The sequence below is a fragment of the Penicillium atrosanguineum genome (genome assembly GCF_028827265.1).
Source record: "Penicillium atrosanguineum strain IBT 20685 chromosome Unknown utg000006l_segment0_segment0, whole genome shotgun sequence".
Lineage (NCBI taxonomy): Eukaryota > Fungi > Ascomycota > Eurotiomycetes > Eurotiales > Aspergillaceae > Penicillium > Penicillium atrosanguineum.
The window spans coordinates 57,524-71,019 of NW_026623138.1; the positions used below are offsets into that span (position 1 = coordinate 57,524).

Below are 13,496 nucleotides of genomic sequence, written 5' to 3' on the forward strand. Positions count from 1 at the left end.
CTATACGTCAGCATGCGGCTTCTCAGTCTCAGCATCCTGTTGCTAGCAGCACCGAGTGTCGAGGTCGCGGCCTATACCTTAGATCAGGTTGAGGCTCAGTTCTCCTCGTACCTTCAGCTCGCGGAGAACGGCTTGCTGAGCACTCGAGGCCAATTGCCCTTCGGCTGCACGCCCGCGGTCAGAAAGCCCCGTGCCGCTCTGTGCCGCTCGCATCTGCTGACCCATACCAGTGCGGCTTTCTAGAGTTTGCGCTGCCATCGCAGATCTCGTATCCGAACAGCACCACCTACAGCCTCAAGGAGTCGACATACTGGTCGCAGCAGCAAGCATTGACGGAGCCGACCTGTCGTTTCTCCCCCGAGTCCGCGCTAGATGTTTCCTTTGCAGTCCTGACCCTTCAGGTGGCCCAGTGCGAATTTGCCGTGAAGAGCGGTGGCCATGCTGCTTTCGAGGGAGCGTCTAACATCCAGGGGGGATGACAATTGATTTGGCCAATCTGAACGAGATTACCGTGCGGTCTGACCGGGCCCAGACGGCCGTTGGCGCTGGTAATGTCTGGTACGACGTCTACACCACGCTTCAGCCCATGGGGCTCACTGTGATCGGCGGACGAGTCTCGGCCATCGGCGTAGGAGGACTGACTCTAGGCGGGGGCATATCATTCTTTTCCGGTCGCTACGGATGGGCCTGCGATAATGTCAACAATTACGAGGTCGTGCTTGCGGACGGTTCCATTCAGGAAGTGAGCTTCTCCTCGCCATATTCCGATTTATACTGGGCGCTCCGTGGTGGAGGGAATAACTTCGGAATAGTTACCCGTTTCGACCTCATGACCTTCCCCCAGGGCGATCTCTGGGCTGGTTCGGAAACCTTCATCTATACCCCCGAGACGGCAGCAGCCATCAACGATGCATTTTATTTCCTTGGTGTCAACGCTCCATCCGACCCTTACGCGCAGGTCATCACTGCCTACGCGTATGCACAATCGGTGGATGCTTATATCATAGCCTCAGATTTACAATATGGGAAACCAGTTGCAAACCCACCTATCCTGCAAAACTTCACAGCTGTCCAGGGTGCCATCGCCAGTACTCTCCGCATCGTCGATCAAGCCAATCTAACCATTGAATTCAATGATACCAACCCGGGAGGTTTCCGGTATGTTTCTAACCCTCAGGACACCAACTATAAGCCTTCACTAAATCAGGATTGTAGACAGACTTACTGGACCCTGATGGTTGGAAACAATGCTACGTTGATGGCGGACATGGTTGCCATCTACATGGATGAGATCGAGCCGCTCAAGTCTGTTGCTGGCCTTGTGCCGTCACTTGTTTTCCAGCCTATCACCACCGACATGATTCTGCACTTCTCAAAAAACGGCGGCAATGCCCTTGGACTGGATAATCAAGGCCCTCTCAATCGTATGTGTCCCTCAATATCCTCTGATATGTCGTACTGATCCTCTGAACAGTGGTGCAAATTGATATATCTTGGTCTGACATTGCTGACGACGATCGGATTCTGACTGCCGCACAAAACATACTCGATGGTTGTCAAGCCGCTGCATCTGCTGTGGGCCTGCTCAATAAATATTTGTACCAGAACTATGCCTCTGTTGGACAGGGTGTCTTCTCCGGTTACGGACAAAACAACCTGGCAAGATTAAAAGCTGTCAGCGCAAAATACGACCCGGCTCAGGTCTTTCAAAAGCTACAGCCTGGATACTTTAAACTTAATTGATTTGAAGCATAGCATAGAGTATACGCACTCCAGATTAATAAAGTATAATAAAGGTATCTGTCGACAAAAGAGGGTCGCAATTTAAGTAGTGCGTCCAAGGAATATTTAGCATCCCCATACGCCTGACTAGACCTTGGCAAGGACCGGGACCGAAATATGCGGTCTTTGGTCTTTTTTAAAGTAGTCAGGACTGCACCACGATCCTCCGCGGTCCTTTGCTGTCCCCTGTGCGGACACCGTTGTCTTGTGTCTCCAACTATTGCCATGCACATGTTGTCAAGGCTCTACTAAGTCCGGGTGCTGAGGTTGATCCGCGAGATAATAGTGGCCGGACACCATCATCATGGGCTGCTAGCTCAGGTCGCAGACTAAATTTGAAGCTTCTGGAGGATGCGGGAAGTAGATGGCAGGATGAGCAATGATGAAATTGAATGTTTAGGAGCTTTCTCTGAAGCGTTCTCAAATTGTATTGATTCTGATGTACAGGTTATATGTGTGTGTGAAATCATTTACACTGTCCCCTCGCGTGTAGAATTAACCATTAGACCAAACAAGAATCCGTTCTCAGCCTAGTGGATGAGGTTTATAATCAACTCGCGAGGGGACAGGGTAAATTATTTCACACACACACTCTTTCTCTCTCTCTCTCTCCCCCCTGTAAACGAAGAATATAGAGAAACGATCCAAGATATGTGGCAGTACACATTTAATGGTCAATCTAATTTCCCGTTCTTGAAAGTTTTCATGTTTCCAGCCCCCAGGCCTATATCTCAAGGTGTTTATGGCCTAGCCGATTCTCCTGTTCGGTTCTGGGAACAACAGCGCTCCTAGGGCTAGCTTGTACGTGCCTAGAGCTAGGGGGGTATCTAAGATCGTCTACAGTCGGGATTCGAAATACCGCAGCTTGGCGTTGAGAGTGCACCTCACCATTTTTGATAGATTTGATGGTTAGTAGGGCCCTCTCTCTCGCCCTGGTGATTTTTGACGCTTTACACTGCGTTTTGGTGGCATAGTGGGTGGTTAAAAATGGTAAGTGGTGGTAGGACGCGTAAAAATGCGTGGGGTGGACGGGCCGCTTGGGAATTACGTTACAGTATAATGGTGACTAAATTAAGTGCTGGATCGAGTTGAGCGATCCTGCCAGTCCGCGGTGGCTAGTTGTATAGCCCATACGGACACTTACGTCCGCTTTACATACAACAACAGTACTAATGGATCTAAGCCCGCGCTGAATCATTCAGGATAGGTAAGGTGTTAGCCGTGCACGCCCCTCTAGGCGGTATCCTAGAGGGCCGTGCACGGCTACTACATTCCCGACGCTAGTGCATCTATCCACTTCAAGGTTGCTTCTTTTGGCTTGCTTTGCGAGAAGTTATTCTAGGCCCGCCCCCACTCTTTTCCCTCTGATAAAAGCCAGTAAATGCTTTGCACTCTTGGTAATTTCTGTTTGACATCTCAACCCTGACCTTCTTATGCAAGACGCAACACTGGTCGGTGACATGGCGCGGTCATTGGCAGATGACGATTCAATACCCAACGGCTGGCGGACTCGAAAACCAGGGTGCGCCATCTGGATCATCATAGCTGTCCTTCGAGGGATTTTGGAGGCTTTTTTCTACAGTATATACTACATCCCGAGCTATTTGCGCCAGAGTCCAGCGTGGACCTACCGTCAGGCGTGCATGACACGGCTTTTTGAGAGAGGCTTTCATATTATCACTGAGATCGGTTTCACGCAATCTTTGAGCTTAGAACCAGGCAAACTTGGTGATCGCTGGGTGACCATCGGCCCCGCACCAGCCTCCGCGTATGGCGATGACTTCACGAGTGATACTATCAAGCCAGAGACGGTCGGCGGTACTTGGTATCCGAAGCTACCATCGAAGCAGTCGCTACTGGAAGAGCAAGGTCTAGTGGTTTTGTCCTTTCATTCTGGCTCGCTCCTGTGGTTGACTGGACGACCAGAGGACTCGGAGCCTACAGCAACCTTGTTGAACAACAAGCTGGGTGACAATACTCGCTCTTTTTGGCTGCAGTACCGTCTCGCCGGTGGCAGTAACCCAACATCGTATCCCGGGGCCATGCAAGATGCGGTAACAGCATACATCTACCTCACCAAAGAAATGGAAATCTCCCCATCGCGCATCGTCCTCGCTGGCGACTCCACAGGCTCGACTATTGCAGTAGCACTTCTGCGCTATCTTACCTCTATCAAAGAGGTACAGGACCATGAACTCGCTGAACTTCCACCACCAAAGGCATGTCTTCTATTTTCGCCATCGGTCGAGTATTGCTTTGAAGGTGATCCTGAGGCCGTCGGCACAAATAGGAATATCAATACCGACTACGTCGGGGCGCGTATGATGGCATGGGGTGCAAGGGCTATTGCCCCCCCTGAGACCGTGCGCCTGGATGATCCGTATATCTCTCCGGCACTGTGTCCATTTGCAACCCCGGTTCCAATTTTCATTCAGGCGGGAGGCGCAGAGGTCCTGTGTGATAGTGTTCGTGGGTTTGCCAACGCAATGAGCGCTGTCCCGGGAAATCTGGTTGAACATTTCGAAGTCCCAGATGTACCCCATGATGTTTATGTTGTAGGGACTGTGCTTGGGTGGCCGAAGGAGCAGGAAGAGATCCATGAGGCTGCGGCGAGATTTGTTCTGCAATAATCTATTGATGTTTCAATCCACCTCTGACGCTGGGGGTGGATTTAACTAGTGCTAGATAGACATCAGCTGATTAATAGTGATCGAAGAAAGTTGCGATTGAAATGCTTCCCGCTTCCTTCCTTACAGCTAAATTCAAAATTGTATTCCATGATATTGAGATTCTGGAGGTGGAAGGTGTGTCTTGCTAAGTAAGTGTACGAAAGGATAGAAATATGCCTTAAGGACGGTGCCGTATGGCAGAAAAAGTAGGGTAACGTGACCGTTCGTATCCCCATAAAAGGCGGTGTTATCACATAGGTAAGCACCTCCAATAGTGGAGGAGACTACTTAGGTATATAGGCTTCATATCATCCTATATTATCCCTATTCAGTGTGACAATAAGCGAGCAATTAGTCTGCTCCAAGGACACGACGTGGTGTTTTACATTCAGCTCCGATATATAGATATACACCACCACTAGCTACGCTAAGAGGTCAGAGCAGATCGGATTACTATGAAACAGACACCTACCGCAAGTATAGTGGCCGATAGACTCACTAAGGCGCTACCGCGACAAAAATATGACAATTTCTTCAGGTTGCCGAACATTCGAAAAACGGAAATGATTTGAGTGATCGGACAATATGCCAGTTGATAATGGCCATGCATGAAAAATTTGGTTCTGGCAGTGACCGTCAGTAGTGAATCCGATGCTCCAGCATTTTAGACTATAACCACGCTTACCTATCAGCACCTTCCAGCCGACCTTTCAGGTCACGAACTCTATGACCGCACAGAGAACGTCACGTTTGCTCTGGGGGTCGCGAAGGTAGAAGAGTTCGATGTCGCGATAGCAGACCGAGTCTGGAAGGTCTGTCAAAGGGATGTGCTTCGGAAGATCACTCTAAAAAGTGGGATTTTGTTTGCGCTTGCTCAAAGAGGAGTCGTCAGGTAGAGAGGTGTTCTGTGGAAGCAAGACGCCGGGTCGGGTCCCGGTAATTGCGGACCAAAGTTGGATGGTAACAAGGACGATCATACATCCGTGACGAAAAACCGCGAATGGACCCAGTGATGCCGATAGATCACACAAAAGACATCCACATCTAGAGTATTCTTATTCTTCCTTCGCCTGGAGATTTTGCGCTCAGCAGGAATACGCCATTGAGAAACTGTGTTCCAGTGTCAACTCAAACAGAGAGCCGACTATTATCTAGTGAGACCAGTAAGCTCGTCATTCCGAACGGACGCAGGACTATATGCATACCGAAGTCCGGTTCCAAGAGATAGGAGGAGATTGACAAATGATTATAGCACCTGAGGTCGCCCCCACGTTGCATTGGCCTCGTTCGAATTAAGCGAAAACTTCGGAGATTAAACATGAGCTTGAGAGCAATTGACTATCAGGGTTTGTCCTGGTTTTGTCATCAAATAGACCCAGTCGCGAAGGCAGAATCAATGGCAGAAATAACCCTCGGCTTGGGCTGGAAACATTGGGTCATTTTGTCCCACTACTACCTAAGTCCCCTTCGCAAACTGACTACATAAAATCTCGGGCATGCCGATATCGATAAAGTAGTGGAATGGTAATGACGACCGACGAAATAGGCCCATATTAAAGGCAAAAAAGAGAATAACCTAGGAACAGTCTATTTGTTATTATGATGGAATAGAGTTATTCACTATAGAGACTGGAGATCATCAAGAAGCAGAATTAGGAGCCATGCAGATCTGGTTCGCTTAGCGGCGCTCGGAAAAATAATGTTTTCGGGTGCCTAGATATGAGACAATCGGGCTCGAGCCTCATCTACCTAAGAAGGGGAATACAGTAACTATGTAAATGGATATTGAAATGGGGATGGCTCGATGGCTGCCTAGCAACGCAGACTGGACAACAACAACCAATAGATAACACACCAACAACCAACATGCAGTGTAGGTCGTCCTAGTGGAGATCACAAGTGTCCTTGGTGAGGCCGTGAGGTCGTACGGGTTGGGTCGTGGAACCGTACGAGCAATCCTGAACGCAGCAATCCTAAATAAGACCATACGGTTTTCCGACTGAGGCCATATGGAATGTACTTAATACGGTATCATGAATCAAAGAATGTGGTGACAACTGGAATGAATTGGGTAGATGCTGCTGTTCTCCTCTCTCTCCCCCTGTAGAAGCCATTGCTTACACCCAAGATATTCGTGACACCTCAGGCCGCAACTGTACTCATTATGTCATGCGTTCCACCACTACAATATGTAGTCGCGATTCGCTACTGATTCTGATGACTCCAAACGCCCCATAAGATCCACCCTAGTAGTTGAGTGGTTTTTGTTGTTTGTACTGTTGTGTGTTTATTAAAGTAGCTAGTCTCAAACTGTTGACCGGACTCCACTGCCTTCGGTGTAATAGTATATATTCGCCGTTACCGACCGAATACTCGAAGCTAAAGGGCGCGTGGGTTGCGCTGGCTTCAGCCCTGCTAAACCCTTCCAGGTTAAATTTACCCGAAGCCCATGGTCCCTGAAGTTACTAATTCTAGAGCCCACTGACTAAGTTTGTGCCGTTGGGGGCTGGGTACTTCATAATAATGTTATCGCTTATAATTTATCCCTCCTATCTACAATAATACTCTTATAATTGAGGTTTACGGATTTCAGAATCATTCAAAATAACAGGATCTACATCATGCTTGTTGCGTCAAGATTGGTTGCAAACTAGTCCATATGATTATACGACGGCCAACAAAGCCATTAACCGTATTGATGCCTGCAACGTAGAACAATATCAATGTACTTGCAATCATCGTCTTATCATCGAGATGCGACTCCTTAGGTGAATTAATTCGCGCTAGACTGGATACTAGTATCATTTGATCGCATTTCGAGTCCGCCACCAATGTTACCTGACGATTTGCAATGTCTTTTCTATCTACCTATGGCAGCGTCGGAATGCCAGCCAGGCTGGGACTCTTTATGGAAAATACAGATTTTAAAGCTGAAAACTGGATTGGCCACAGCCGAAACGCACTCGGCTGATGGGAGGTGAAAAGAAAATTAAAGCAACTGTCTCGCAATTGTCCGTTTCGATAGTTCCCCCTCGCTCACATTTCTGACAATGAATTGACTATCCTAAGTGCATCACTTAGCCCGAAGCTCCATATTGACTGGAACCTGCTGAGCACGGCGCTTTATCCGCTTACGACACAAAAGCCACCCCCCACATGTGATGAAAGCGAGAAAAATAAGAGGTACTCCAATAGCAGCAAAGTATAGCACAGAACGCCACCCACGCACCCCGCTATTGTCGCCGTTGTGGTGGTCATATGCCCCATCCGTGATGATTTGTCCCGGCTCCCAGGTAGCCAGGTATTTCCCTGAGGTCAGCGGTGGGAGAGATGGGGACATACTCGCTAAATCGGATTCGGCCCACGAGACGTGCCATGCACGATGCACTATCATCCCCTCGGTGAAGGTGCCCATTGTATTTGTGTGAGACGCCAGCGGCGCGGTGATGGTGGTGTCGCCGGATGTGATTGTACGCGCACATGCCGGGCTCAGCACAGGCGTAGGCAGAGCATACCCCGGTGCTCGAAATTCAAAACCACTGAGGCTCATCAGTGGGGGAATCGAACAGACAAGGTGATTATTGAAACAGCATGAAATGAAGAGGCTTATGGACATACCTAGCACAGCAGTACGCAGCTGAGTACTGCTTGGTCGATGACATTTCGTAATACGTCCAGTCCTGGGGGCAGACGGCTGGACTGAAGGTAAAAAGATCCGTCGTGCTCCCACTATCCCATAATGACGGCTGACAGACCGAGAAGTCTGGGGCTGCGGCATCAGATGCGAGGACAGTGATTGTTGTGAGCGTGCTTTCGAAGCTAGTCGTGATGGTAGTGAGCTCGAAGGCCGAAATACACCCGCTGGGCTGCACATATGGGGTTATCAGTGCCGTGGCCATGACGCTCGTTGCGACGGTCGTCATCAAATAGAGCAGGAAGAGAAGCGCCATCTTCCCTGGGCTGCTTGACAGGGCGTCTTCAGTTCTTCGGCTCTTCGGCTCTTCTGCTCTTCGGCGCAGACTTGGTCTCCGTACAGCTGTCAATGTTTCACTGGGGCGAAATGAAAAAAAAAGATGCAGCGAAATCCGAGATAGGCATGGTCCGTAATGTTGTTATTTTCACCTGTTCCAGCGTCCATGCCCTGGAACCTGAATTTCCCCCGCATTTGCTCTCTCCATCAAACGCAACCCCCTGTGGCCCCGACAGGGACCAGAGGCAACGCCAAGCACCTAGCTTCTCGGATCTCTCACCAGCCACGGAAAATAGACTAAGCGACCCCTTCACGCTAGACCTCGGGGTCCGCCGCCTACAGCGACCCTGCCAACTCAACGCGCAGGCCAGGTCAAGTTGCTCAACCCGTAGGTAAAACAGCTTAACGCGCAGCTTTCAACATTCCTGCCCTTTGCTCCAGTGCATTATTCTCCACTACCACAATGACTATTATTTATTGTGGGATAGAGGCGCGAATTGATAATTTGATAAAGCCTTGCAGGTTAGCTGCTGGCTTTGGGCGCTTCCTGGCCGTTATGAAGTTACATGGCCTGGTTATAGTCCAGGCCAGGGCAACGGACCAGATGTCACGGCATCAACCCCAGCCAACAGGAGGATCCAATTCAACCGCCAAGGCCGGGTATTCGTGACTCTTGGCATTGGATGGGGGGCCAAATGAGCATTGTGATAATTGAGGCTTGGCAGGACCCCTCGGTTATGTCTGACCTCAAGACATATTATTGGTGAGCTTCATCGGCGTTTGTAGCATCGTACTTCGTGTTAACAGAGATTTCTCCTAATTTAGCTAAAGAAACATATGACACAAAAAGACTTATATTTTAGTATGGTTTCAAAGGGGGCTGAACATGGGGTTTGTTCAGGGAAGAATACATAAATGAGACTTGATGTCTGGTCGAGAGAAAAAGAACCATTCTCTTATGCAACTCCAGTAGAGATCTTTTCTCTTCAGTCACTCGTTCCACCTTTCTTACGTTGAACTCGTTCCTTTCCTACGTTGAACAAATTCTGACGCTTTCTTGTCTGTCTTTCCTTAATCAGTCGTTCATTCTATAATATCTCCTTCGGGGTGAAAAGAATTCGCCATTCTACATGGCTCGCCACTCTGGCTGGGATCTCAACACTCATGCTATTATTACATCAAGCTATGGCCAGTATTCTGACAAGTGTCCGATCCAATGCGCTGGTGTCATGGCCAATCCGTTAAACTGGACCCGTTTGTATCGACTGGAAGACCTCCCCAGATGCGACGACGGTATCCTGTTCAGCTTCAACATACAGAACCTCCTGACAGACCCGAATACGCAAGTTTCTGTGCAAGCATGCTCGTACACCGGCGATACCAGTGATCATTCTGGATCGTCGCCTCCACAGCGCAGGGATGATCCTGTTGATCAAGCGGACGTTGAGCATACGCTCTCTATCAAAACCAATTGTGGCGCCTCCATTACGCAACGACCCTCTTCTCCCCGAGTAGACTCTGCTGCTAGCGGCGCCATCGATATCTCTGACTACATTCACCACGCAGCAGAAATGCTGGTCACATATCTGCAGAATGTGGCAGAATGCGGCATCACAATCATGTTCGCCCAGAGCGGAAATGCACATTGGGGTTGAGACCTTTGGCATGTTCGCGGGCCAGATGTCCGACCTCGACGACATCGAGGAGGCCGTGCGGACGAGGACAAACGCGGGATGCCTGGGTGACAAGGATCTGATGTCTCCGGATGACGTCACTGTTGGCTTCCTGGTCTCGTCTGTCTCATCTGACAGCTCTGCCAAGGCCAGATCTCTAGATCTTGACCACAGTCCTCCGCCGGATGCTAATGGAAACTGCTATACTTACACCGTCCAGCCCTACGATGGCTGCTAGGCGATTGGGAACTCGTTCCGCATTACTGAGTCGGATGTTGAGAAGTACAACAAGAAAAATTGGGGCTGGGCCGGGTGTAGCCACATGCAGTTCGGACAAGCCATCTGTCTTAGTGATGGTGACCCCCCGTTTCCCCCAGAGATCGAAGGAGCCACCTGTGGACCCCAATTTCTCGACATAGTCAAACCCACCAGTAGCACTGACTGGGCCAGCTTGAATTCGTGTCCCCTGAACGCCTGTTGTGACGTATGGGGCTTCTGTGGCATCACCGAAGAGTTCTGTACGGCGACCCCAGCGGACACTGGGGCGCCTGGGACAGCACAACCCTATACAAATGGGTGTATATCCAACTGCGGAATTGAAATTGTCAACAATGAGATTCTGGGTCACCCATCTCAATGACGAGCTGGCTGAAGTGATAGTTGGCAACACTGGCAAATGGCTAGAAGATGTGCTCACAGAAATGAACCGATTCACGAAGGAGAACCCTGGTGAGATTATCTTTTTCCGAATGAATTATCTGATTGACCTTCGCAAAGTCCCCAGCTTAGGCCCAATCTACTGGACGCAAGACATTGTCGACGACTTTTTCACACACCTCAAGACCCTCAACAACTGGTGTGGAGATCTGGAAAAGGGCTTCCACAACCAGAAGGCGTCCTATTTCATGGACCGGAATGACGGTGCCGGCTGTGTGATCTTTGTTCTGGATGTACATCTCAATGACGTGAAGACATCCACTGCCCCCACTGATGGCATATACCCTGCCTCGCAAATGAACTTCTAGGACAACTGGTCCGAGAAAGAAGTTACAGAAGACTTGGCAGTGGACCAGGTAGCAGACTGGAACACGAATGACCGGAGCCCAACTTCCAACAACGAGTTGTTTTACATCTCCCAGTGGCAGGTGACGCCGCAATTCACGATTTCCGATCTGTATGGACTGGAGGCCCTTGCTGTGATCCCCACCAATGCGACCATTCATTGGAAGGGCGTCAACAACATGCACCCTGAGAACTGGCCGAATGTTCTGATGGTCGATTATATTGGCGTTCTCGTTCCGAATGGGCATGAGTGGAACATCTTGGCGCTGATTTGGCCACCTTAGCTATTGGTCTGAATCTGTAAATGGTCAGTGAGAACTGCGATATTAGCAAAGGCAGATCACCACTTTTGCCGTCGGCGTCCTCGAGAATGGCTCCGCTGTCCGCGTCGGTCCCGTGGAAAGGTATCATCTTTGCCAATGGCACCAAGATCGATTACCCACCGACGGGTTTGTACGTTGGACGGGTTGAGCTATTAAAGAACGGGACGGTCTTTGGTAATGGTACGGTGTTGACGAGTGACGTGCCTAATCCGGATTTTAATTCGACTTCCTGAGCGGATACATATGGAAGGGACTCGATGGATGTTTGTATTCCACCCACTCCCTAAGGGTAGAATAGCTTAAATCAGACGCGCAACCCAACTTCAAACCTACTTTTTTGTATTAGAATCAGAACAGTAGACTAGAGTGGTCAAAGGAGTGCTCGAGAGAGTGGTCGAAAGAGTGGTGAAAAGAATAGAAGAATTGCTGGTAGAAAGAGAATATTGCTTCAGCACCTTATTCTATTAGTAAGATAACTCAAATTCAAGCTTCCTTAATTGCCAAGGAAAAGCGGGGGGACAGCAGCGAGGTGATAATATGATGTGGAGGTGACTTGACAATTCTCTATTCCTATTGGCTCGGATTTTTGTATACCTGTGAGAACATAGACCAACCGAGACCGGATTCATATTCATACCGTGTATATGATTCAACTTGTATCCATTCACGAACATTCACAAAGCATCAGTCATTCCATAAAACCAGACCAGTCATAAATCCTTAGATTTCCCACGCCACCAGTCCAAACACAACACCAATGATGGCCATGAGACTCGGTTCTCGATCATAAAAGCCTGTACTTTTACTGACGCCACAACTTTCACAATAATATCCAGTATCACTGTAGTAATAGGCCTCAGTCTGTGGCAGACGATCCATCTTCTGCAAATTGATGAAAGTCGTACAATCGAGATGTGATCTATTCGTAGGTCTGAGGCTGAAATAACTCAAAGTAGAAGGAGTATGTATAGCATTCATCGAGCCATTCTGTTGGGCTACAAATTTGTCACTGTGCACAAGTAAGTAATAGTCTCATTTTTATTCCCAAGCGGATGTCCAATGTGAAACACAGCGTGGACCGAACGTACAAAATGAATTGGCAACGATGGCGCCGTTGATGCCGATTGACGAGACAATGGTAGGCCAGTACCAAGTCTGAATCCGAATTCCTTACTCTTCAAGCCCGTACATGGAAGAAATATTGAGCACTGGAGTATCGTAGACAGTGAGTGCAAAGCAGCCCGTCCAATTGACAGTCTTGAGAGGAAGGCGAAGCGTCACAAGATCTGAGTACGATACTTCTTGGCCCACCAGCTCTTCGAGATTATCGAATAGAAGGTATATCTGCGAAATTCCATCTCTAGGCTCATAGGTAACACTCTTCGCCATGAGCTTTTCCAAACATGAGCTGCGCTGCAGTCCTGTCAAGCCGGATAACTCGACAGATCTTAGTGACATCTCCGTGGTGGACGTGCCACCCAGAATCACAGTCATGTTTCAGTACACGTCCAGATGATCTGCTGATTGTAGTCCAATGGTCCCGTTCTTCATGTTAGGCAGCGAATCCATAGCTGCTCCACCTGATAGGTTCAGAGAATTGTTAAACACACTGTCAACCGAGTCAAGGAGATTGACATAAATCCATAGCGTGGCGGCATTACTCAGTCTTGTAAGGCGCAAGGTGGTAAGGCTTTTACCGGCGATATTGAGGGCTTGAACATACTCCAACTGGTGATGTCCAGATAAGTCAAATTGGTAGCGAAAATCCCCATGGAAAAATCACTATACAAGAAGTTCATTTATATTATTTCATACCAAAATACCAAAAATACCAGGATTATATTTTAATTAGTTAATAAAATTATGAACACTAAGACCTTGATTTTATACAAAGTTAGGTTTTCTTCTGGGTCGAGAACTTCGACCCAAGTTAGGTTACACGGAAGTCTAGCCATAGCTCAGAAGTCCGGCTATCAAAGCAAGTGAGAGCCGACGACCAATTGCAATATTTTGTCGT

At 48.7% G+C, this 13,496-nt stretch overlaps 7 protein-coding genes across 7 annotated transcripts; 5 read left to right on the forward strand and 2 right to left on the reverse strand.

The window, feature by feature from the left end:
* Positions 1-12: 12 nt before the first annotated feature.
* N7443_007121 (FAD-binding oxidoreductase) lies at positions 13-1,743 on the forward strand (the record flags this gene model as incomplete). Its single annotated transcript, XM_056887177.1, has 5 exons — positions 13-177; positions 231-432; positions 471-1,158; positions 1,216-1,424; positions 1,475-1,743. The coding sequence occupies 5 exons, from the start codon at positions 13-15 to the stop codon at positions 1,741-1,743; spliced, it is 1,533 nt and encodes a 510-aa protein (XP_056738868.1).
* A 1,499-nt stretch (positions 1,744-3,242) lies between these two features.
* Positions 3,243-4,412, forward strand: N7443_007122 (uncharacterized protein; the record flags this gene model as incomplete). The annotated part of the gene is made up of 1 exon (XM_056887178.1): positions 3,243-4,412. One exon carries the CDS (start codon positions 3,243-3,245, stop codon positions 4,410-4,412), a length of 1,170 nt encoding a protein of 389 aa, XP_056738869.1.
* Positions 4,413-7,524: 3,112 nt separating this feature from the next.
* On the reverse strand, positions 7,525-8,350 carry N7443_007123 (uncharacterized protein; the record flags this gene model as incomplete). The annotated part of the gene is made up of 2 exons (XM_056887179.1): positions 7,525-7,990; positions 8,070-8,350. The coding sequence occupies 2 exons, from the start codon at positions 8,348-8,350 to the stop codon at positions 7,525-7,527; spliced, it is 747 nt and encodes a 248-aa protein (XP_056738870.1).
* Positions 8,351-9,551: 1,201 nt separating this feature from the next.
* Positions 9,552-10,076, forward strand: N7443_007124 (uncharacterized protein; the record flags this gene model as incomplete). The annotated part of the gene is made up of 1 exon (XM_056887180.1): positions 9,552-10,076. One exon carries the CDS (start codon positions 9,552-9,554, stop codon positions 10,074-10,076), a length of 525 nt encoding a protein of 174 aa, XP_056738871.1.
* Positions 10,077-10,101: 25 nt separating this feature from the next.
* N7443_007125 (uncharacterized protein) lies at positions 10,102-10,332 on the forward strand (the record flags this gene model as incomplete). Its single annotated transcript, XM_056887181.1, has 1 exon — positions 10,102-10,332. The coding sequence occupies one exon, from the start codon at positions 10,102-10,104 to the stop codon at positions 10,330-10,332; it is 231 nt and encodes a 76-aa protein (XP_056738872.1).
* A 373-nt stretch (positions 10,333-10,705) lies between these two features.
* Positions 10,706-11,119, forward strand: N7443_007126 (uncharacterized protein; the record flags this gene model as incomplete). Its single annotated transcript, XM_056887182.1, has 1 exon — positions 10,706-11,119. The coding sequence occupies one exon, from the start codon at positions 10,706-10,708 to the stop codon at positions 11,117-11,119; it is 414 nt and encodes a 137-aa protein (XP_056738873.1).
* A 1,530-nt stretch (positions 11,120-12,649) lies between these two features.
* N7443_007127 (uncharacterized protein) lies at positions 12,650-12,973 on the reverse strand (the record flags this gene model as incomplete). Its single annotated transcript, XM_056887183.1, has 1 exon — positions 12,650-12,973. The coding sequence occupies one exon, from the start codon at positions 12,971-12,973 to the stop codon at positions 12,650-12,652; it is 324 nt and encodes a 107-aa protein (XP_056738874.1).
* Positions 12,974-13,496: the final 523 nt, after the last annotated feature.